The sequence below is a fragment of the Nerophis ophidion genome, linkage group LG11 (assembly GCF_033978795.1).
Source record: "Nerophis ophidion isolate RoL-2023_Sa linkage group LG11, RoL_Noph_v1.0, whole genome shotgun sequence".
Lineage (NCBI taxonomy): Eukaryota > Metazoa > Chordata > Actinopteri > Syngnathiformes > Syngnathidae > Nerophis > Nerophis ophidion.
This window is the reverse complement of record NC_084621.1, coordinates 47,551,805-47,574,407: the sequence shown is the minus strand read 5'-3', so window position 1 is coordinate 47,574,407 and position 22,603 is coordinate 47,551,805. Positions and strand designations below refer to the sequence as shown.

The 22,603-nt window shown below is 38.6% G+C and overlaps 1 protein-coding gene across 2 annotated transcripts in view; it reads right to left on the bottom strand.

Annotated features, from left to right (window-relative positions):
- Positions 1-1,902: 1,902 nt before the first annotated feature.
- The window catches only part of cdkal1 (CDK5 regulatory subunit associated protein 1-like 1), a 611,713-nt gene continuing 591,012 nt past the window's right edge, over positions 1,903-22,603 (bottom strand). For both annotated transcript variants that reach the window (XM_061916180.1, XM_061916181.1), the window contains one exon: positions 1,903-2,439. In XM_061916180.1, coding sequence (XP_061772164.1) covers positions 2,281-2,439 — 159 coding nt within the window. In that variant the 3' untranslated portion in view covers positions 1,903-2,280. The remainder of the gene's footprint in view (positions 2,440-22,603) is intronic.

The following is a 22,603-nucleotide window of genomic DNA, read 5'->3' as shown; positions in this document are numbered from 1 at the left end:
ACAGAGGTCTGTAATTTTCATCATAGGTACACTTCAACTGTGAGAGACAGAATGTAAAAAAAAATCCAGGAATTCACATTGTAGGAATTTCAAAGAATTTATTTTTAAATTATGGTGGAAAATAAGTATTTGGTCAACCATTCAAAGCTCTCACTGATGGAAGGAGGTTTTGTCTCAAAATCTCACGATACATGGCCCCATTCATTCTTTCCTTAACATGGATCAATCGTCTTGTCCCCTTAGCAGAAAAACAGCTCCAAAGCATGATGTTTCCAACCCCCATGTTTCACAGTAGGTATGGTGTTCTTGGGATCCAACTCAGTATTCTTCTTCCTCCAAACACGACGAGTTGAGTTTATACCAAAAAGTCCTATTTTTTGTTTCATCTGACCACATGACATCCCCCCAATCCTCTGCTGTATCATCCATGTGCTCTCTGGCAAACTTCAGACGGGCCTGGACATGCACTGGCTTAAGCAGGGGGACACGTCTGGAACTGCAGGATTTGATTCTCTGTCGGCATAGTATGTTACTGATGGTAACCTTTGTTACTTGGGTCCCAGCTCTCACCAGGTCCCCCCGTGTGGTTCTGGGATTTTTGCTCACCGTTTTCATGATCATTTTGACCCCACGGGATGAGATCTTGCGTGGAGCCCCAGATTGAGGGAGATTATTAGTGGTCTTGTATGTCTTCCATTTTCTGATAATTGCTCCCACAGTTGATTTTTTCACACCAATCTGCTTGCCTATTGTAGATTCACTCTTCCCAGTCTGGTGCAGGTCTACAATTATTTTCCTGGTGTCCTTCGACATCTCTTTGGTCTTGGCCATAGTGGAGTTTGGAGTCTGACTGTTTGAGGCTGTGGACAGGTGTCTTTTATACAGATAACAAGTTCAAACAAGTGCCATTAATACAGGTAACGAGTGGAGAACAGAAGAGATTCTTAAAGAAGAAAGTACAGGTCTGTGAGAGCCAGAGATCTTCCTTGTTTGAAGTGACCAAATACTTATTTTCCACCATAATTTACAAATAAATTCTTTAAAATTCCTACAATGTGAATTCCTGGATTTTTTTTCACATTCTGTCTCTCACAGTTGAAGTCTTCCTATGATTAAAATTACAGACCTCTGTCATCATTTTATGTGGGAGAACTTGCACAATCAGTGGCTGACTAAATGCTTTTTTGCCCCACTGTATATAATAACAAAGCTGTTAACAATAAGAAAAATCCACCAAAAAGTGCAATTCCCGTTTAATAAAAAAGTGTTTAGAATGTATGTTAATATATTGTCGTTGGACAACAGAAATTTTTCACACTCACATTCGCACGCTTAGGCCAATTACTGACTTTGTTATTAAACAGAGTTGATCCATCAACCCTTGTTATGTCTGTTTTATATACAGTACTGTATTGCACTTTATAATGTGTTCAAAGTGTACAGCTTTTACTAAAATATAGAAGCATGTATTCATGTTTAAATTGTTTCTTATGGAAGAATTTGCTTCAGTATAAAAACCTTTTTATTTTCACGGACCCTGTTTAAGAACCAATTAAGTTCGTAATCAGGGTTCCACTGTATTTGACCTATTTAAAGGGTCAAAATGTACTACCTACAAAAAAAATGTGGACATATATGCGGAAAAGTAATTAGGTACAGTTAATAGGTATTAGTCGAATTCCAAACAGAATTACTACTTTATAAATGTAATTAGTAACCAGGGAAAGTAATAATTGTCGTTGGGAGTCAGCAATTTCTCTTATTATTTCCAGTAATGTTTGTTGCTGTGTGACAAAATGCTGCGTTTTATAATTACCAACAAATGAATAATGGCCAACATGTTGTTTTTTTCAAATATTTTTCTTATGTAGCTCATTTCAAACAAAATACTTAACGTAGAAATATAAGTGGCAAAGTTTAATACAACTTTTACACAGGATGCTCAATAAAACAATTGGCAAACACAAAACCTACGTCAATGAAAACAGAGTACAACTTTGATTGCGTCCAATAGTAACCAAGTTTGTTTTATAAAGAGAGTTGAATTATCCTTAGTAAAACAATATGTATTCTCTGTCAACTGAAAAAAGGACAACTTTTTTGTCATCGAAAAATGCCAAATGATGACCTATGACCTTTAATTAAAAGTAAAATTAGAAGTATGTTTTGCGTCCTCATCTAAAAGCAAAATTTAAGAAAAGAGTGAATTCATTCAAAGATGTTGTTTCGTCCCAATTATGTCTCCATGCTCCTCCTTGGTTACAGCTCCTCTCACAGCCACTAATACAACCTCTCTACAATAAAAGCCAGTAAGGCTGCTGCCAGCGCCAGTCCGACCCCCAGCCTCTTCAATAGCTCGCGGTTCACGCTGTAAGACCCAATCAACAAAACAGAGGAAGACATAGAAGAAGGACCTTGGACACCATTTGCCATCTGCTCCTGTAGAGGAAACAAACAAAGAGAAAATATCTTTTCAACATCTCCTATGGCAACAAAAGAATGTTAATTTCTCCACAAAGAAGTGGAGGGTGCAGTAAAGGACTTTGCAGTTGGAATAAAGTTGACTTGAAGGTCGCCGTGGTGACCAGCTGTAGCGCATGCACGAGATATGAATGAACACAAGCTGGCGTGAAGGCAGAAAACGCACACATTATATTTGTTCTGCATGTTTAATAGCACAGAGCGTGTCTGTAATGTTTGAATTCATCAATGTTTTAAACACAGGAACAAAAAAACAATGATCATTTATGGGGACACAACAAAGGAAGACAAAAGACAAGTATTTTCATGGTCTAACAGGGATTGGAACTGTGGGCCTGGCCTCGTGGTCCAGAGGGGGGCCCCGGTGTCCCGCGTCTGGGCGAGGGGAATCCAGGTCCTCGATTTGTACTTTTCATAAAGGTCTTTCAGCTGCTCTTTGTCTGATCCCTCACCTAGGACCTGTTAGTCCTGGGAGACCCTACCAGGGGGCTTTGAAGCCCCCGGACAACGTAGCTCCTAGGATCATTGGGACACGCAAACTCCTCTACCACGATAAGGTGGGCGCTCAGAAAGGAGTAAATCAAAGAATCACTTAATTAAATGTTCAAACCCAGTGTTACTGTTCAAACTGTGTGTAATTTTACAGTGACCAAAAATATTTTTTTAGAGTTGTTAAATAAAACCTCTGCCTTGTCTTTTAATAAGGTTAAAGTTCCAATGATTGTCACACACACACTAGGTGTGGTGAAATTTGTCCTCTGCATTTGACCCATCCCCTATTCATCCCCTGGGAAGTGAGGGGGAGCAGTGGGCAGCAGCGGTGCCGCGCCCGGGAATCATTTATGGTGATTTAACCCCCAATTTCAACCCTTGATGCTGAGTTTTTTGGTATGACTCGGCCGGGGTTTGAACTCACAACCTACCAATATTAGGGCGGACACTCTAACCACTAGGCCAGTGAGTAGATACTAAATACTTGGGCCTACTATGCTACTGTGTTTTAATGTTGGTCATTATGGTGGCACTCGGAGAACCAATTGTTTTCTGAGGTGGTACTTGGTGGAAAAAGTTTGGGAACCACTGGTTTTATAGCTCTGTTGGTACAGTGGCCGTGCCAGCAACTTGAGGGTTGCAGGTTGGATCCCCGCTTCTGCCATCCTAGTCACTGCCGTTGTGTCCCTGGGCAAGACACTTTACCCACTTGCTCCCAGTGCCACCCACACTAGTTTATGTATAACTTAGATATTGTGTTTCACGATGGAAAAGCGCTTTGAGTCACTAGAGAAAAGCGCTATATAAATATAATTCAATTCAGTTTAATTTGTCTTGTTACAAAGCCCATCACTGACATGTTACAACACTATGAATCATCTCGGCCTCTGAGAATCTCAGGGAGTGCCCAGAGTGAGGACTAAACATGCTGAGGCTGCATGTCAGTTTTATGCTCCTGAATCCTGGAAGAGCCTGAGAGGTTACACAGGCATCAACGTTGGCACTGTTTGAATCCAGGCTGAAAATAGTTTTAAATGTGTATACTGTATGACAACTCCAAGTATTTTATCTACACTCTTTGATTTTAAGTCAAACAACATCACAGCAGCAACAATCTGTTGGCAACATTACTCTCCTCTAGCAAAGGTAACAATCCTTTGTTACGACTTTTAAGTCCTCAACTTAGTCAAGCTTGATGTCTTCTCGGCGCTGCACAAGACTCAAGGATCTCCACCAGCTTTCCAACTCGGCCGTGTTTATTTGTTTATAAGAGTTGCTTAGCATTTTTTCTTTCGAGTGGAAAGTCCCAAATGAGATCTGTGTTTTCTCTTCAATAAAAGACTATTATTTTTTTCATTAACTTTGGGAGGGTTGATGTAGTGGCTAGATCTACATCCATGTGACGTTACTGACACCTAGTGACCAGTCAATATACGATCTGTTTATTTCTTGCTTTAAAACGTACAAAACACCGTAGATTTGACTGATCGTCGACTATCAACTAAACCCAATCAAGAACATAACATTTTTATGTTCATGACTGTAGACTAAAAAAATTAAAACCAGTATTTTCCTTCAGAAAATTAGGTTACGTTTCGCGGGCAAAATAGTGGTTAGTGCATGTGCATCACAATACGAATGTCTTGGGTTCGGTCTCAGGGTCTTTCTAAGTGGAGTTTGAATGTTCTCCCCGTGACTGCGTGGGTTCCCTCCGGGTACTCCGGCGTCCTCCCACCTCCAAAGACATGCACCTGGGGATAGGTTGATTGGCAACACTAAATTAGCCCTAGTGAATGAATGTTAATGTGAATGTTGTCTGTCTATTTGTGTTGGCCCTGTGATGAGGTGGCGACTTCCGCCCGAATGCAGCTGAGATAGGCTCCAGCACTCCCCGCTATCCTGAAAAGGACAAGAGGTAGAAAATGGATGGATGGATGGCTACGTTCCGCTGGAGGATAGAGCCATGAGTGTTTAAAACAGAGGTCTGTTGGGGCTTTCCCTTTTAAAGGGCCAAAGTCCTCCTGGGTACTTTTGTTATAACGACTGTCTGAATAATAAAACAAGGTGACTAGAATTGAAGATTAACAATTTTTTCTACATATGGAGTACACACAAACTAACAATACCAGCTCTTGAGACAAGACCGAGCTCTACAAAGTCCGGAGTGTTCTTTTCCGATTGTCCTGTCCCTCTGCTTATGTACTTTTGTCAACCTTGCTGCTCCTCCCTAGCGGATTTGTTTGGGTGTTGTCCAACGACACCAAAAGTTAGGCTAACCCAAGCGTGTGTCGGACACACACACATTCGTCCAATCTCGTTCCGTCTCTGGCACCTATTCTCACCATCGAAACAAATTATGATACAATGGTTGTGTATTTGCAATGATAAAAACATTCAGTGTAATCATTGTGTTTTGTCCTTGAAAACAACAATTAAATAGAAAGTAAGACTCCCTATGCATTCCACTCTACTTTAAAGTTAAAATGTTCCCCTAACAGGTCATACTATGCAAAAACATATTTTTGTATCAGTTGGCACCTGTTTTAGTGTAGCGGTTTACCACTATTTTTTTTATTTAGTTGTAGTCAATAAGTTACATATTTTTCTCTATCCTTTTGTTGTGGGGCAGACTAGCTCATCCATGCACATGCATGCTACATCCTTTGCTGCCGTCATTTCTAATACAAGGTAGGTTATAATTCTAACTTTTATCTGTCAGTAGACTTTATATGGAAACGCTAAAAACTACAACATGGCTGACAAGGTGGAGACGCAGTGGAAGGCGGCTGTGAGGACGGCCCACAAAAAGGCACATTCTGTAGAGACGGTCAATCAACCAATCATCCATCCATCCATTTTCTGAAAATGGATGGAAAAACTCAACCCAACGGGACGGTCAGAAAAAGTGGCTTGGAGATGGCCTGTAATACAAAATCTATGCACATTTTTGACCAAAACACCACCGTTACATACAAAGTGTTTCAAAAGCAGGAAAAAAAAATCATAATATGATCCCTTAATGGGGATATTTGTTGTACAATTTTAAATTATTTGTAAAAAAAAAATAAAAGTAATATTATTGAGTTTTAAGGAATGCTGATTAACATGCACACAATGAAATCCATGCACTGGTGTTGATTAAAGACATTTGAGTTTTCACTTTTCACCTTCTGTCTCCCTCCATCTGCTTCGTTTTGGCAAGTCTGTTTAATTTGCAGATAACTAACATGATAATGAAGCAAACCTGATACCTTGTAGATTAATGCATTCATGGATAAAAAAACAACAAAACAGCTGTTATTTTATGAATAAATGGCGAATATAAGTGAGTGTAATTAAAGCACGATGCTGTTTGGAAGTAATCAAATTATTCCTGAGCGCCGCCTGCTGAATTAGAGCTGATGTTGACAATGAGTCGCGCAAGCTCACAATGCGAGGAAGGCAAAAGTGAGGCTAAATTGATTTTTATGTAAAGTTGCTTCTCTGCTCAGGAAATCACCTCCGACTGATTACTATGGTAACACACTGCTCATGCTGAAATTGGACAATGCTTTGATGTTGTTTACTAAAAAAATGGACGAGCATGCGGTCAGATTGCATATACATTTGTCCGTTCAGTTGGAGAGAAGCAAGACGGCTTAAGCTTAGGCTATTGATCTCTAAATAAATAAATAAGGAATCCTACACGAGGCGTGTCAATTTGAGCTTGAGACATTGGATGAGAGGATCTGTGAAAATGGATCGGGACGACCTTGAGGTGCTTGCTGCAAATCTCCTGCACGACAGTTGATAAAATACCTTATCACCATCAAGGTAGATTATGCAGAGGGAATATTGAGCAATTGATTGGCGGCTTTCTAAAATAACCTTTCATCAAGTTCACAAGGCACAACCATCGCAAGCTTTGGCTTTCATATTTACCAAAAGTGCATTGACCCCTTCACTCACTCCACACTTTGGTCTTCAACCAGCAAATCTTTGATAACGATCATCACCCTAAGGGGAACTTTAGTTTTTTTCACTAAAGTTTTTCATAGTTTACAGTTTTTAAGTTGTTTGCTGTTGCTCTACAACTCAACATAAAAAAGTTGGCGAAAGTGATTTTTTTTTTGACCACCAACTGCACTTTTAACCCTAGAGCCAAAGAAAAGCAACAATTACGCATATGTACAAAGTGTTACAGTGGACGCCCACACATGTTGCACACACATGCACTGTGGGCGTTCTGTACTGTACAACTGTCCAACACACCACTGTGCACCCCTGCCTTGTCCGCTATATTCTACCTTGTCCACACAGTATTGTCTACGTTTTTTTCCGCACACAATGGTGGATGGATAAAATAACTACCACCTCTTACATGACACATCCTTAAGTCCCCTACCAATGGCGGAGGACAATAAACACATAGGGAGTCAGTATCAGAGATGTTTGCTTCATCTTCAGTTCTCCACAAAATTCTGTGATGGTTCAAATATTGCATTCTTTGTTGTCAATGTTGTTGCTTGACAATCCATAAGAGTTCTTATGGATGTTTGTCTGGCTGGCTTTATGAAGGATGATAAGCAGGGGACAGTGTCCGTATGATTCCGAGTTGGAGACCTCAACTGTGAAATCTGAATTATATACAGTAGTACAGTGTTTTTCAACCTTTTGTGAGCAGAGGCAAATTCTTTGCGTAAAAAAAAATCTGTAGGCACACCACCATCAGAAATCATTAAAAAATTAAACTCTGTTGACCGTAAAAAGTTGTTGTCGCAATTGCTGGATATGACTTTAAACCATAACCAACCATGCATCAATACAACTTGTCTCAAAGTAGGTGTACTGCCACAACATTGTCACATAATGCTGTGACTTATTTGGAGTTTTTTGCTGTTTTCCTGTGTTGTGTTTTAGTCCGGATCTTGCACTCTTATTTTGGTGGCTTTTTTCTCTTTTTTTGGTATTTTCCTGTAGCAGTATCATGTCTTCCTTTGAGCGATATTTCCCGCATCTACTTTGTTTTAGCAATCAAGAATATTTTAGTTGTCTTTATCATTCTTCGTGGGCACATTGTTAATTGTCATTTCATGTCCGGATGTACATTGTGGACGCCATCTTTGCTCCACAGTAAGTCTTTGCTGTCATCTAGAATTCTACTTTTGTTTACTTTGTAGCCAATTCAGTTTTATTCTCTTTCTGCATAGCCTTCCCTAAGATTCAATACCTTTTCTAAGAGGCAATCACCTTTTGTTTATTTTTAGTTTAAGCATTAGATACCTTTTTACCTGCATGCTGCCTTCCGCTGTTTCCGACATCTACAAAGCAATTAGTTTCCTGCTGCCACCTACTGATATGGAAGAGTATTACACGGTTACTCTGCCAAGCTCTAGACAGCACCGACACTCAACAACAACACATAATTTGCAGACTATAATTACTGGTTTGCAAAAAATTTTTTGAACCCAAATAGGTGAAATTAGATAATCTCCCACGGCACACCAGACTGTATCTCACGACACTAGAGCCACGGCACATAGGCACAGTGGTTGAAAAACAGTGCAGTAGTACCTCAATTTATGAGCTTAATTGGTTCTGTGATGGAGCTCTTAACTCAAAACACCCCCAAACAGTAAAACATGTGAAATGCTTTTTAAATTGGATTTACACTATTCCTTATTAAAACATGTGCTTCGGTTTTTGTACGGATCAGTTTTTATTGGACCTTTTAGAACGGATTACCACCGTATCTGTTGTATAATTTCAAAACCGGAAAAATTATTATTTCAAGAAACTACAATATATATAAGAAGTGCTGAAACAAAATGGACATAGAATTAAGATTTCTGTGTTTTTAAAGGAGCTTTTCCAGAACTGGACAAAACCTTTTCACTACAGAAATAGCAATGAAAGGGGTGAAACTTGACCTGATGATTTAATTGTGCTGTAATTTAATTAAATTACTTTCCTTTTATAAGTGCCAATTGGACAGTTTTTACCACACAGTTTTGCAAAGCGAGTTATTTGAGGAACAACAATAATTATTGATTTATAAAGTGCCTTTCAAGACACCTAAAGTGCTTTTTTACACTTTGGTGGGGGTAAGCAATTGGACTGACAGAAAAGTGGCTGCTAAACGCCATCTCTGACGATTATCAAACATTCATTACCAGTGTGGGTTAAGCAGTGGCTGCAACTAGGATTCGAACCAAGGATATTTGTTTACAAATAAGTAAGTTCAATGAATAAAAGTAGAAAAAACAAAAATTTCCTTAGTCAGTAATTGGAGTACTTTGGCTGCACTTGTCTGGGGGGATTTTGCTAATTGTTCACAACCATTATGAGAGACAAGAAGACAATAGTTTTTTTTGCATTCTAACATATAATAATCATATTGTTCAAGGTAGCTAGCAATAAAGTTAATGGGAGAAATGAATTCTACCCCTCAATCACTTTAAAAATGCCTTCAAAAATCGTCATTAATACTTCATTTACGTTTCGTAACCTGTATAGCACTCAAACTATAGCGACATGGTTATTGTAAGAGCGAACACTGAGGAACTCTCTTTTTAGCATTCTAACACATTGGTGTGCTATGGTATTTGCCCTAAAAGCTAACTACGGCAAGAGATAAGCTAGCTTTCACGTCGGCACCTGAATCGCGTTTGAGTTTGTAACGCACAACATAATGCGATAAGACACCAATCTGTAACATAATGCGATAAGACACCAATCTGTACTGACTGAAAAACACGAACAATCATATTACAGTATCTGTAAAGCATTAGTCCACGTTTCATGTTTTGTTTGTACACAGCTAGCAAATTTTGTCCGTCATGATACACACATGACGTGCTGCGTGTATCGTGATCAATATGAAGTGTGACTCACTCAATGGACAGTTGTCTGTTTTTCTGGTTTATTTGGGGTAAGTGTAACAGGGTCAATTATGTCTTGTAAATAATGTATTTTCTAATGTTTTATTACTGTTATATTTACACAAAATATGTAAGTTACATGTAATTACCTGAATATTGTTTGATATTTTGTCAATGTGGAGCCATTGTCTCGTTGTCCCTCCTACTGCAATATTTACTGTGACACATGTCTTTTAATGTGCGTTGGACACACCCTCCAACTTCCCTTTTTGTCTACGAGAACGGGACGAACATTTTTTGTCTTGGTAAGAACTTCAATTCATTTCTTGTTCATTATTATATTTGTGTAGGGGCTCGACGATGGCAGAAAGTTGTTGATGACAATTGTGTTCTGTATTATCAGGTATGTTTTTATTTTACGTTATGTAAGTACACCGCCCTTTTTGTCTACAATAACGGGAGAGGGGCTCGACAATGGTAGAAAGTTTTTGATGACAATTGTGTTTTGTATTATTAGTAAAGTGCAGCTGAGAAACCCATGGTGTCTGTCGTCTTCCATAAAACACACAACGCAGAGGAAAAGACCATCGGTTACATAAGCACGCCATTTATGTCAAAATAGCCTGTCTCCAAACTCCACATGTGCATCCTCCATCAATTTCACTTCACTCTATTGATTTCCATCTGCTCCAACGTTTCAGCCTCTTCCTCGTGCTCGCTTCTAGAAGCAGCAGTTAATCTTTGATTCATTCAGATTAAAAAATATAAGGTTGGGAATCCTCATGTATCCAAAAAGGGCTGCCATGATTACAACACACAACAGTGTTTTGTAACAGGAAATAGAACACACATTGTTTCTAAAAGTCTGACATGCGCTGCTATGGAGAGTGGTGAGGACGGCAGACAAGATCATCAGGACTCCTCTTCCTCCTGTCCAGGAAATCGCAAAAAGCCGCTGCCTGACCAGAGCTCAGAAAATCTGTAGCGACTCCTCCCACCCCCACTAAGGACTGTTTTCACTGCTGGACTCTGGGACGAGGTTCTGCAGCCTCCGTAACAGAACCTTCAGGTTCTGTAACAGCTTCCTGCCTCAGGCCGTAAGACTCTTGAACGCATCATAATTATCCCCTCAATACCCCCCAAAAACGTATGAACTCGCTGGAATATAAAGACAATATAACATACATCCATAAACGTGGATGAATATGCAAAAGTGCAATACATTGTGCTGTACAGTAATCTATTTATTTAAATCTGCTCCTTACTGCAAAATTGTGTTGCATTAGCTCATTGTAGTGCAGGATAAAAATCCTGCACTACAATGAGCTAATGCAACACAATTTTGTTCTTATCTGTACTGTAAAGTTCAAATATGAATGACGATAAAAGGAAGTCCAAGACTGGGTCTAATAAAGAAGTCAGTCCCTGAATTGATTAAATGATCAAAATACGGTAAATATTGTACATATTACATTTTGTTATGAACGTGTCTGTTACCGCATTATACATAGAATGTAGGAGGGTTATGAAGTTGTCTAAGAGGGCTTTGATGGCTACAACGATGACTACCATTAGTCGCATCTTCCAAGCGTTTTTTGTCAACTTAGAAATGCTAATAAAAAAAAAAAGACTGATGATGTTTAAGAAATATAGTCAAAATAAAATAAAAAGAGCAGTTCCTTTAATGCACAAACAAACTAAAAAGAACGGGAATCCTGTGAGCATAGACATAGAATGGGGGTTAGCGTTTTCCGTGTGCTTACTGGAGCTATCCAAATCGTGACGGGGGAATCCTGCGGTCAAATACAAAGATGTTCTAGAACATTTTGTGCCAGGAAACTTGATATATTTGAGGTAGAAATGACACCGGTGGACTTGTATTACTGTAAGTGGAGACAAAAGAAAAAGCCGAAAAAGGACAAATGAAAGTGGAAGAAAACATCATCTATCAATGGTGGCAGGCCCAAGTGCTCCTTCCCCATCTGTCTATTTAGCTGTCTCTCTGCAGGTGTCTTCTAACAACAGGGGGCCAGGAGAGAGACTGGACAGCGCTGTCTAAAATCTATTACTAGTAGGGAGGATAAGTGCAAATCCAAGTGCCAGTAGGTGCATGTCAGCACAGTGGGAGTGGAGAAAGGAGTGGAGGGAATTGAAGTGAAAAACTGCGAGGAAATGAGAGACAGACATGGAAGGGAAGAGGGGATGCCGCAGGAAAAGATGTGCTATTGTGTGATAGTTCACCCCGGTTGTGTGTGTATGTGTGTGTGTGCGTGTGCTGGTGATGTCGTTCTCTGCTCCCAGCAGGGAGGAACAGAGCAAACCTAATCACCCAGAAAATCATCCAGCACTTCATCAGCGGACTGGCACTGATAAAATACTCTTCTTTCAAAGTCACTAAAATGTTACTTTTGTCCCTCGCGAGACTGCAATTCTACACTCGCCATCACAAGAGAAAGGAGACGTAGAAGAAGAAGAAAAAAAACAATACGGAGTAGTCACATGATCTTCGCCATCTGTCAATGTCGCTCATGACACACTGAAGTTGTTGTGTGAAAAGATACTGAAATTGCCAACCAGCTAACAAAACCACAGTGATAATCACCAGCTGCACTTGTTTTTGCTAGTGGAACCTGAATTACAGTCTTTGGTTCTCTCATCACTTATTTTAACTTATAAAACAGTCACTTGTAATCACCTACGATATTTCTAACACAAGTAAGTACCTTATTTTTCGGACTATAAGCCGCAGTTTTTTTTGTAGTTTGGCCGGGGTAGCGACATATACTCCGGAGCGACTTATGCGTGAAATTATTAACACATTACCGTAAAATATCAAATAATATTATTTAGCTCATTCGCGGAAGAGACGAAGAAAATGTCAGCAATTGTCACACACACGTCAGCAATCGTCACACACACGTCAACCAATAAGAATTCGGCGGGGGAGGGTCATGGCAGAAGTGCATTGTGGGTCATGGAATGCTAACTGCTATATGCTACTACCGTAGCTATTAAAATGAATCATTTCATGGTTGGCGGTAACTTATAAAAACTGAGAAGGGCAGAACAAAAATGGCACCGAAAAGGAAATCATGTACTGCAGATTACAAGCTGGACGTAGTGAAATATGCAGCAAAAACAGACAAGAGGAAGCGGCGGATACCTTTGGAGTTGGCAGAGTTGTTTAGAAGCGACATCGAGGAAGAAGATTTCATCGGATTTATCGATTAGGAGTAACAGATTATTTGGTAAACGTATCGCATGTTCTATATGTTATAGTTATTTGAATGACTCTCACCATAATATGTTACGTTAACATACCAGGCACGTTCTCAGTTGGTTGTTTGTGCGTCGTATAACATACACTTATTCAGCCTGTTGTTCACTATACTTTATTTATTTTAAATTGCCTTTCAAATGTCTATTCTTGGTGTTGGATTTTATCAAATAAATTTTGCCCAAAAATGCAACTTATACTCCAGTATGACGTATATATGTTTTTTCCCTTCTTTAATATGCATTTTCGGCCGGTAATACGGTATTACTCAGTCTCGCATTGCACAAAAATAATAATTTAATCCCATGATGTGACAAATTTAAAAGCCACATCCAGAAGCAAAATACATTTTTGATTGCTGAAAAGGGGTTGGCAATGACAGACAATAATGTGATTTGCTCAATTGTGTTGAATCTGTGGTTGTGATTCTCAGGTGCACAGCAACTGTTTAAACACATTTTCTTCCATTTGACATTGTTTTTATTGTGCCTCCTCCAGTTTTGTTTCGTGCGATTATTTGCACGTTTTGTGTAATCAATCGCAATTAATCACATTATGAACAAACTTTAATTACTATGTTAAAAGTAGCTTATTTATTTGCAATAGTAGTTGGTCAGCCCTTTGAGACACTTGTGGTTTAGGGCTATATAAATAAACATTGATTGATTGATTGATTGATTGATTGGTTTGTAACTACTTTAAACAATAATGTAGACATTTCTCTTTACAGTCTCAAATATTTATTGTACATTTCGGTTTAAACATTAAAGCAATCAAAACATAAAGAAAACGAAAGCTATTTAACACTGCCAAGTAGTTATGGGTACCAAATTTGGTACTTTTATGAGCACCGACTAAATTCCGTTGGTACTATCGGGTACCGATTCACAGAAAAATCTAAATGTGCAATATTACGCTACATTTGTTGCCTGTGAGGTCTCGATGCAGACTAAACACTGGCGTAAACACTTGGCAGGGAAACCATCATTTAACCAGCACTCAGAGCGGACTCTGCTAAACTGCTTCAAGGTAATGTTGAAATATTTAATGTCAACAAAGCAAGTATGCCTGATAGAAAAAGCTTGAACGTAAAGTATGACTCAACCTTTCATATATGTGTTAGCTCGATGCTAAATTATATTGTCATATATGTGCTAAGGATTTTTAATAACCATTTGGCGAACACTTTTCCACTTTGCATCAGTCCATCTTAGATAAGCTCAGACCCAGCTAAACCAGCAGCGTTTCTTGGTGAAATCCCTATATTCCTTGCAATAGCTCGTTGGGAAATGTTTTTCTTAAACTGTTCGACAATTTGCTCATCCATTTGTTCACAAAGTGGTGACCCTCGCCCCATCCTTGTTTGTGAATGACTGAGCATTTGATGGAAGCTGCTTTTATATCAGATCATGGCACCCACCTGTTCCCTATTTGCCTGTTCACCTGTGGGATGTTCCAAATAAGTGTTTGACGAGCATTCCTCAACTTTCTCAGTCTTTTTTTGCCACGTTGCCGCTTTTTTGAAGCATGTTGCAGGCATCAAATTCCAAATGAGCTATTATTTGCAAAGAATAACAACGTTCCAGTTCGAACGTTAAGTATTTTGTCTTTGCAGTCTATTGAATTGAATATAGGTTGAAAAGAATTTACAAATCATTGTATTTTATTTTTATTTACGATTTACTCAACGTACCAACATCGCTGGTTTTGGGGTTTGTACATTACCAACATCTAAAGTCTTGGAATTCCAACTGCATGCATACTGTATGTACTCTATTATATAATATGTGCAAATGGGAAGTGTAAGAACACCAGATATAACAACTGGACAGCACAGTTATCACAATCAGCTCATTGTTAAATATCAAAATATAAGAAATATTTTTATTATGAAACAGTTAACATTCATTCATAAATAAACACACACAATCGTACAAAAAATTGGTACCGTTGAGTACCAGTATTGATTCCCAGGTGCCGGGAATTGGTCATGTATCCGTTCAAATGTGAAAGCTACCCATCCATACTATGAAGGCATTAATCCCATTTTTAAAATAGAAAAACAAGCTAGCCTCAGAGCCATTATCATAACTAACACCTATTGATGGGGTATGTTGCAGGAGGCTAAGATGTGCAGTCATTTGTGGTAACCATGAGAACATTACTAAAACCCACATCTTGTACAATAGACTTAGGGAGCCTGCAAATTGTAGCTATCCACTTTGCTGTGGCCTTTTTTTTTTAGCTTCTCTTGCTTTTATCAACATTTCTACTGCACACTGTGTCCAACATAGTCTGCAGAAGCCTTGGTGATTTGCTGGCATTAATGCTATGCATTAATACTTCACACCGAGTACTACCCCTACGTTGCTAAGGTGATACAAGAGGCTACAAATAACCTTGGTCCATCTATTTGTGTTAAAAATAACACTATATTGAGTCGAATACTTCATGCTTCCATTTTGCTTGGGAGTGCAGAATTAACATATTCTTGACTAATCTACAGCACATTGCTTTAAATGAAGATTAGCCAAATTGCCGCTGGTAATTGAACAGGCATGGCCTTGCTATTAGTTAGCACAAAGTTATGTATTTGTCCACTTTGAATATATCTATTTTTTGCACACTTTCAAATGCAATTCAATGGAAAAATATGATTAATCGCGATGAATTGGGCAATCAAAGTGGCTATCGTGTGACTACATTTGTTCCAAATATTAAAAGACCAAAAACAGAGAAGCCATTGACCTAACTCCACTAAACCGTGTCCATTGTAGACTGCTTTAGAGTCCTTCTCTATTGACAAAAACGCTCAAGATTGCATTAGTAACAAGACTTCAAGTCATTGGGTCAGAACGACGACAAGCAGACTGGTGCATTTTCCTAAAAAGCCTTCTTTGTACAGCTCACACACAGAAGCAGAGCGTGCAGATGGGTTTCATAAAAACACTTTATGGTCGTCTCAATAAAATACAGTGGAACCCATTTGTGTAATTGAGGCCCAAGCAAACACATGTCGGGCACATGACAGCCACTATAACCAACAGGAAATATAGCAGATGCTTTCGGCACTGCACTGACCTGAGTTACGATTACTTTCACAACATCCTGTTCCGAGATGCACACACATATGGCTTGTTGGACAAAGATTTGACTGGTGAAGCTAGTCTTCTTAGTCCATGCACACATAGTCAGGAACAATACAGATTACTCTGGTATCTTCTGTTACTCCAGCTGCATTGTGTCATTCCCAGAAAGCACTTTTTTACTTCCAGTGACTTGTGGGTAAAAGCTCTATGCCACTAATCTTAAGTGTCCAAGGTATTTAGGTAGCGAGGTGGTTTTTAGAGCCTGAGATTACAGAGAGGGTGGATCAGGTTTCTCGGGTGGATTCAGGAACACTGTAACAAGACTGCTAAGACATTCATGCACAGATAATTGAAAACATGTTGCAAAGCCTCCAGAAGTCACTTAATAATTGACTGGAGAAGAGGATTGTGGGGGGAAGGAATTCAACTTCACAAGAGTCGCAGTAAAGAGGGTATGAAGATGTGGATTAGAAGTAGGTTTGGGCGATATTTCCTTTATATCCATTACAGTTTTTCATGGTAAGAAAAAAAAAATCTAAGTTTTTTAACTTGTGTCCTTGACATTCAGAAATGCAAAAATAGTCCCTCTATTAGCTGGATCAAGAACGCAAAAATAGTCCCTTAATGTGCTGGAACTCCGCAAGAAAAGCTGCAAAAGTGTCTAGGCGGGTGTCCCTTCAAGGAGGCCCACCCACCTTGGATCAAAACCCGGGTCAGGAATGCAAAAGTAAGATACAAACACAGCAACATGACTGTTGCTACCGCTAATGACACACTGCAAAAAGTCAGTGTTCAAAAACAAGAAAAGAAAAAATACAAAAATTAGGGGTATTTTATTTGAACTAAGCAAAATTACGTGCCAATAGAACAAAAAAAATTCGGCTTGTCAAGACTTTCCAAAACAAGTAAAATTAGCTAACCTCAAAGAACCCAAAAATACCTTAAATAAGTATATTTTCACTAAAAACAAGTGCACTTTTTTTGGTAGAAAAAAAGAGAACGTTTTGCTCAATATGTTGAAAAATATTCTTAAATTAAGTAAATGCTAGTGCCATTATCTTGACATAATGATGTGCGCTTGGCATTACATTTCTTGAAACCAGCAAATGTATACTAAAAACTAATTTATTGTTCCTAATGGAAAGGCAACAATGCAACCGCTTGTTAGTCTTGGGGTCTCCTAGCTGCTCTGGCAAATCATATGGTCTAAAAATGCATTTTTCCATCGATAACATGACATCATCGCGCCAAGTGCATGCGCTTTCAGTCAATTAGTCCTCATATATACAACCCAGCCAAAATCTTTTTAATTGTAATTTTGAGGATTTTATCTGAATGTGCATGAATTATTTCTGTTTTTAAAATTGATTGAAATGTTAAATGTTTAAATATTAACTGTCAGTTTACTGTACCAACTGTACTACTATATGAATACGTATTTTCTATTGTTTCGTTGAAAATAAAACAGCAAAGTCCATTTGGCTGTCATCTGTTTTAATTATGAGACACAAGTGTGTCAAAATCATGATTTTTTTCATATTTGAAGTAAGAAATTATTACTTTAAAAAATTAGTTTTACACTCGTGAGTGTTGATGACACATCTTTGCAGCACTTGATGTTCTAGTTTCAAGCAGGTTTTACTCAATATAGATAATTTAGGACCAAAAACACTTAAAACAAGTAAAAAAATCTAACATACAATCTGCTTAGTGAGAAGAATTATCTTATCAGACAGAAAATAAGCAAATATCACCCTTATTTGAAATATTTAATCTTACTTAGATTTCAGGTTTTGCAGTGCAGCAAGGTGAATGGGGGAAACGCCACTTTTCACAAGGGGAACATGGCAACTACAACCAACAAACTCACACTAAAACGCAGCCTAGTGTGGTGCAATTATTTATTGTATCTGTCGAATAGGGGGCACGATGGAGAGCGATTAATAAAGCAGTCACTTTTTGCGCATCTGTTAAACTTTCGATGCACGGACTCCTTTCAAGCTGTTTAATTGTTCAATTCCAGGAGATAAATGTGGGTTTTCAACCAAATCAAAGCACACTTGTTTTGAATTATCTCTGTCATTTGTACTTGATGATAACATGTTTAATAAAAGACTGAGTTGTTTTCTTAAAAAAAACAAACATTTAAAAACAATTTGTAAATGTAATTTTTATGACAAAAATCTGAGATTTCATTTTGATGTTGTAATAGGAGAAACACAGACCTGTCACCAACTGAAAAAAAAGTATTCGCAACAGCTGAACCACACCACAGTCTAATCCAAAAGACATGACAACTGATCTTGTCATGTGGTAACCATCCACTTCGTCTTTGACCTCAGACATTGATCCTTTTCAGAAATCCACCCTTTAAAGGTAACACTTTAGCAGTGTCCCAACTCAGGGGCCGCATTTACAGGCTAAATAAACCCAGGAAAGTCTATCCAAATTCAAAGACTCCTTCCACAGATTATTGGAAAGTACCCAGCTGCTGTCCTTCACTGCTACACCATGTTCTGAACACAAACCTTGCCGTTCTGGAAAATAATCAATGGGGTGACACATTGAGAAGCAAATCATTCTTTATTAATTTGAACACATAAGTGTGCCATAAAAGTGAAATTTTTGATGAAACTGTTAGAATGATAATGTCTAGTCACCTAGCATGATAACGTAAAGATAAGGGTGTGACAATATGAAATAACTGGGTAATCTCCAGAACACTATATCTTCCAAATTACCAAGTCTTCGCAGGGGAATGGAATCCTGAATTTCCTTATACCAACGGACCACAGACTGTCAGGATCCACAACACTTTCTCCTTTTCAATCATCCCCAGCAATGACTCCTCCCCAGAGATGTGTACTGAGCACCCTCCTTTTCACAGCTGTCATATTGTGAAGATTGACGCAGCAGTATTGGGTCGCATCACAGACAACTATGAGTCCAAGTACAGAGAGGAGGTAAAACATGTGGTGGCTTGGTGCAAAAGCAACAACATTTGATTAAATGTAAAGAAGGCCGTGGAGATGGTGTTGGACTTCAGAAAGGTCAGACACTGTGAAAGTGGTCTACAGTTTAGGGTATCTTGGGGTTCATCGATCCAAAATCCTGATCAGGAGCCACAACACTTCCTGTCTACTCGAGAAGGCACACTGGCATCTCCATCCTTGGGAGTTTGTACATGTGTACTACTTGCTGAACATATCCTACAAAGTCAGACCTATACTGTTTCAATGTCCATTTCTCAGATGATGCAATTGTTGATGACTGAAGCGCGGAAATTGACCAAACCTACCTCCTCCCACACCCCCACCGTCCACATCCCACCCCCCGGATTGTAAATAATGTAAATAATTCAATGTATATACTCTGATGATTAACTTGTGTGATGACTGTAATAAACTGATAGTAGAAACCCTGTTTCCATATGAGTTGGGAAATTGTGTTGGATGTAAATATAAACAGAATACAATGATTTGCAAATCATTTTCAACCCATATTCAGTTGAATATGCTACAAAGACAAGATATTTGATGTTCAAACTGATAAACCTTAGTTTTTTTTGCAAATAATCATTAACTTTAGAATTTGATGCCAGCAACACGTGACAAAAAAGTTGAGAAAGAAGGCAATAAATACTGATCAAGTTGAGGAATGCTCATCAAACACTTATTTGGAACATCCCACAGGTGTGCAGGCTAATTGGGAACAGGTGGGTGCCATCATTGGGTATAAAAACAGCTTCCCAAAAAATGTGCACCCCTTTGTCCACAACTGCGTGAGCAAATAGTCAAACAGTTTAAAAACAACGTTCCTCAAAGTGCAGTTGCAAGAAATTTAGGGATTTCAACATCTACGGTCCATAATACCATCAAAAGGTTCAGAGAATCTGGAGAAATCACTCCACGTAAGCGGCATGGCCGGAAACCAACATTAAATGACCGTGACCTTCGATCCCTCGGACGCCACTGTATCAAAAACCGACATCAATCTCTAAAGGATATCACCACATGGACTCAGGAAGACTACAAAAAACCACTGTCACTAAATAAAGTTTCTCGTTACATCTGTAAGTGCAAGTTAAAGCTCTACTATGCAAAGCAAAAGCCATTTGTCATCAACATCCAGAAACGCCGCCGGCTTCTCTGGGCCCGAGATCATCTCAGATTGACTGATGCAAAATGGAAAAGTGTTCTGTGGTCTGACAAGTCCACATTTCAAATTGTTTTTGGAAACTATGGACATTTGTGTCCTCGGGAACAAAAAGGAAAAGAACCATCCGGATTGTTAGAGGCGCAAAGTTTAAAAGGCAGCATATGTGATGGTATGGGGGTGAATTAGTGCCCAAGGCATGGGTAACTTACACATCTGCGAAGGCACCATTAATGCTGAAAGGAACATACAAGTTTTGGAGCAACATATATTGCCATTCAAGCAACGTTATCATGGACGCCCCTGCTTATTTCAGCAAGACAATGCCACACCACAGCAGAGACCTCGGACTGTTGAACAACTTAAGCTGTACATCAAGCAAGAATGGGAAAGAATTCCACCTGAAAAGCTTCAAAAATGTGTCTCCTTGGTTCCCAAACGTTTATTGAGTGTTGTTAAAAGAAAATATGATGTAACACAGTGGTGAACATGCCCTTTCCCAACTTCTTTGGCCCGTGTTGCAGCCATGAAATTCTGAGATAATTTTTATTTGCAAAAAAAAAATAAAGTTTATGAGTTTGAACATCAAATATCTTGTCTTTGTAGTGCATTCAACTGAATATGGGTTGAAAAGGATTTGCAAACAATTGTATTACGTTTATATTTACATCCAACACAATTTCCCAACTCCTATGGAAACAGGTTTTTTATATATTTGTACCATGAATTGATTAACGTGGACCCCGACTTAAACGAGTTGAAAAACTTATTCAGGTGTTACCATTTAGTGGTCAATTGTACGGAATATGTACTGTGTTGTGCAATCTACTAATGAAAGTTTCAATCAATCAATCAATAAAGGGCAACCTCAGCACCATCATAAAGGTATGGACATAGAAATTGACAAAAACAAAATCCAATCATATTTAATTTCGTCATGTCGATGGGTGTAACAAATTCGGACTATATCCAGTAACCGCTCTTAAATGGCGTACATTGAAAGAGGGGTGGGGTTAGATATGAGCAAGAGCCAATCAGATGCTTTTCCTTGCAGGATAAGAAAGTCACCGTCAAAACTAATTTGTGTGTCTTTAACTTGTAATATTTGTACACTAGGGAGATAGTGAACGGGACAAATTTAATTTTTACTGCTCTGATGCCATCAGCAGGCAAGTCATCGATTCTGACATCGACACAACTGTAAGTGAAATCTAATATTTGCTTTGTTAAAAATGTTTTCCGGCCGGTACACTGCAAAAGCCTGTACCACTTTTGGGCTTCTTCTGTCCACAACTGATTACTAACTAAATGTAGGACAAACACTTATAATTGTGGTTATCGTGAGAATGTGTTTGAAATTATTTTAATCTTTATCGTGGCTGAAAAAAAACAGAGTTAGCCATTTCTATGGTAATAAGGGGATCGTAAAGGACTGTAATTGATCCGGTGTTATTTGTGCTAAAAACTCTTTCTTGTTTGAAAGCGACATACAATATTAACTGATCTCTGTTCATGCACATAATAAATATTAGTCAAGTGTTTGGATGTATTCATTCAAGAGAGTTACATATATGATAATGAAAGTACGTACAGTGGGGCAAAAAAGTATTTAGTCAGCCACCGATTGTGCAAGTTCTCCCACTTAAAATGATGACAGAGGTCTGTAATTTTCATCATAGGTACACTTCAACTATGAGAGACAAAAAAAATCCAGGAATTCACATTGTAGGAATTAAAAAAAATAAAAAATGTGTAAATTATGGTGGAAAATAAGTATTTGGTCAACCATTCAAAACTCTCACTGATGGAAGGAGGTTTTGGCTCAAAATCTTACGATACATGGCACCATTCATTCTTTCCTTAACACGGATCTATCGTCCTGTCCCCTTAGCATAAAAACAGCCCCAAAGCATGATGTTTCTACCCCCATGCTTCACAGTAGGTTTAGTGTTCTTGGGATACAACTCAGTATTCTTCTTCCTCCAAACAGGACGAGTTGAGTTTATACCAAAATGGATACATGGATGATATAGCAGAGGATTGGGAGAATGTCATGTGGTCAGATGAAACCAAAATAGAACTTTTTGGTATAAACTCAACTCGTCGTGTTTGGAGGAAGAAGAATGGGGCCATGTATCGGGGGATTTTGAGCCAAAACCTCCTTCCATCAGTGAGAGCTTTGAATGGTTGACCAAATACTTATTTTCCACCATAATTTACAAATAAATTCTTTAAAATTCCTAAAATGT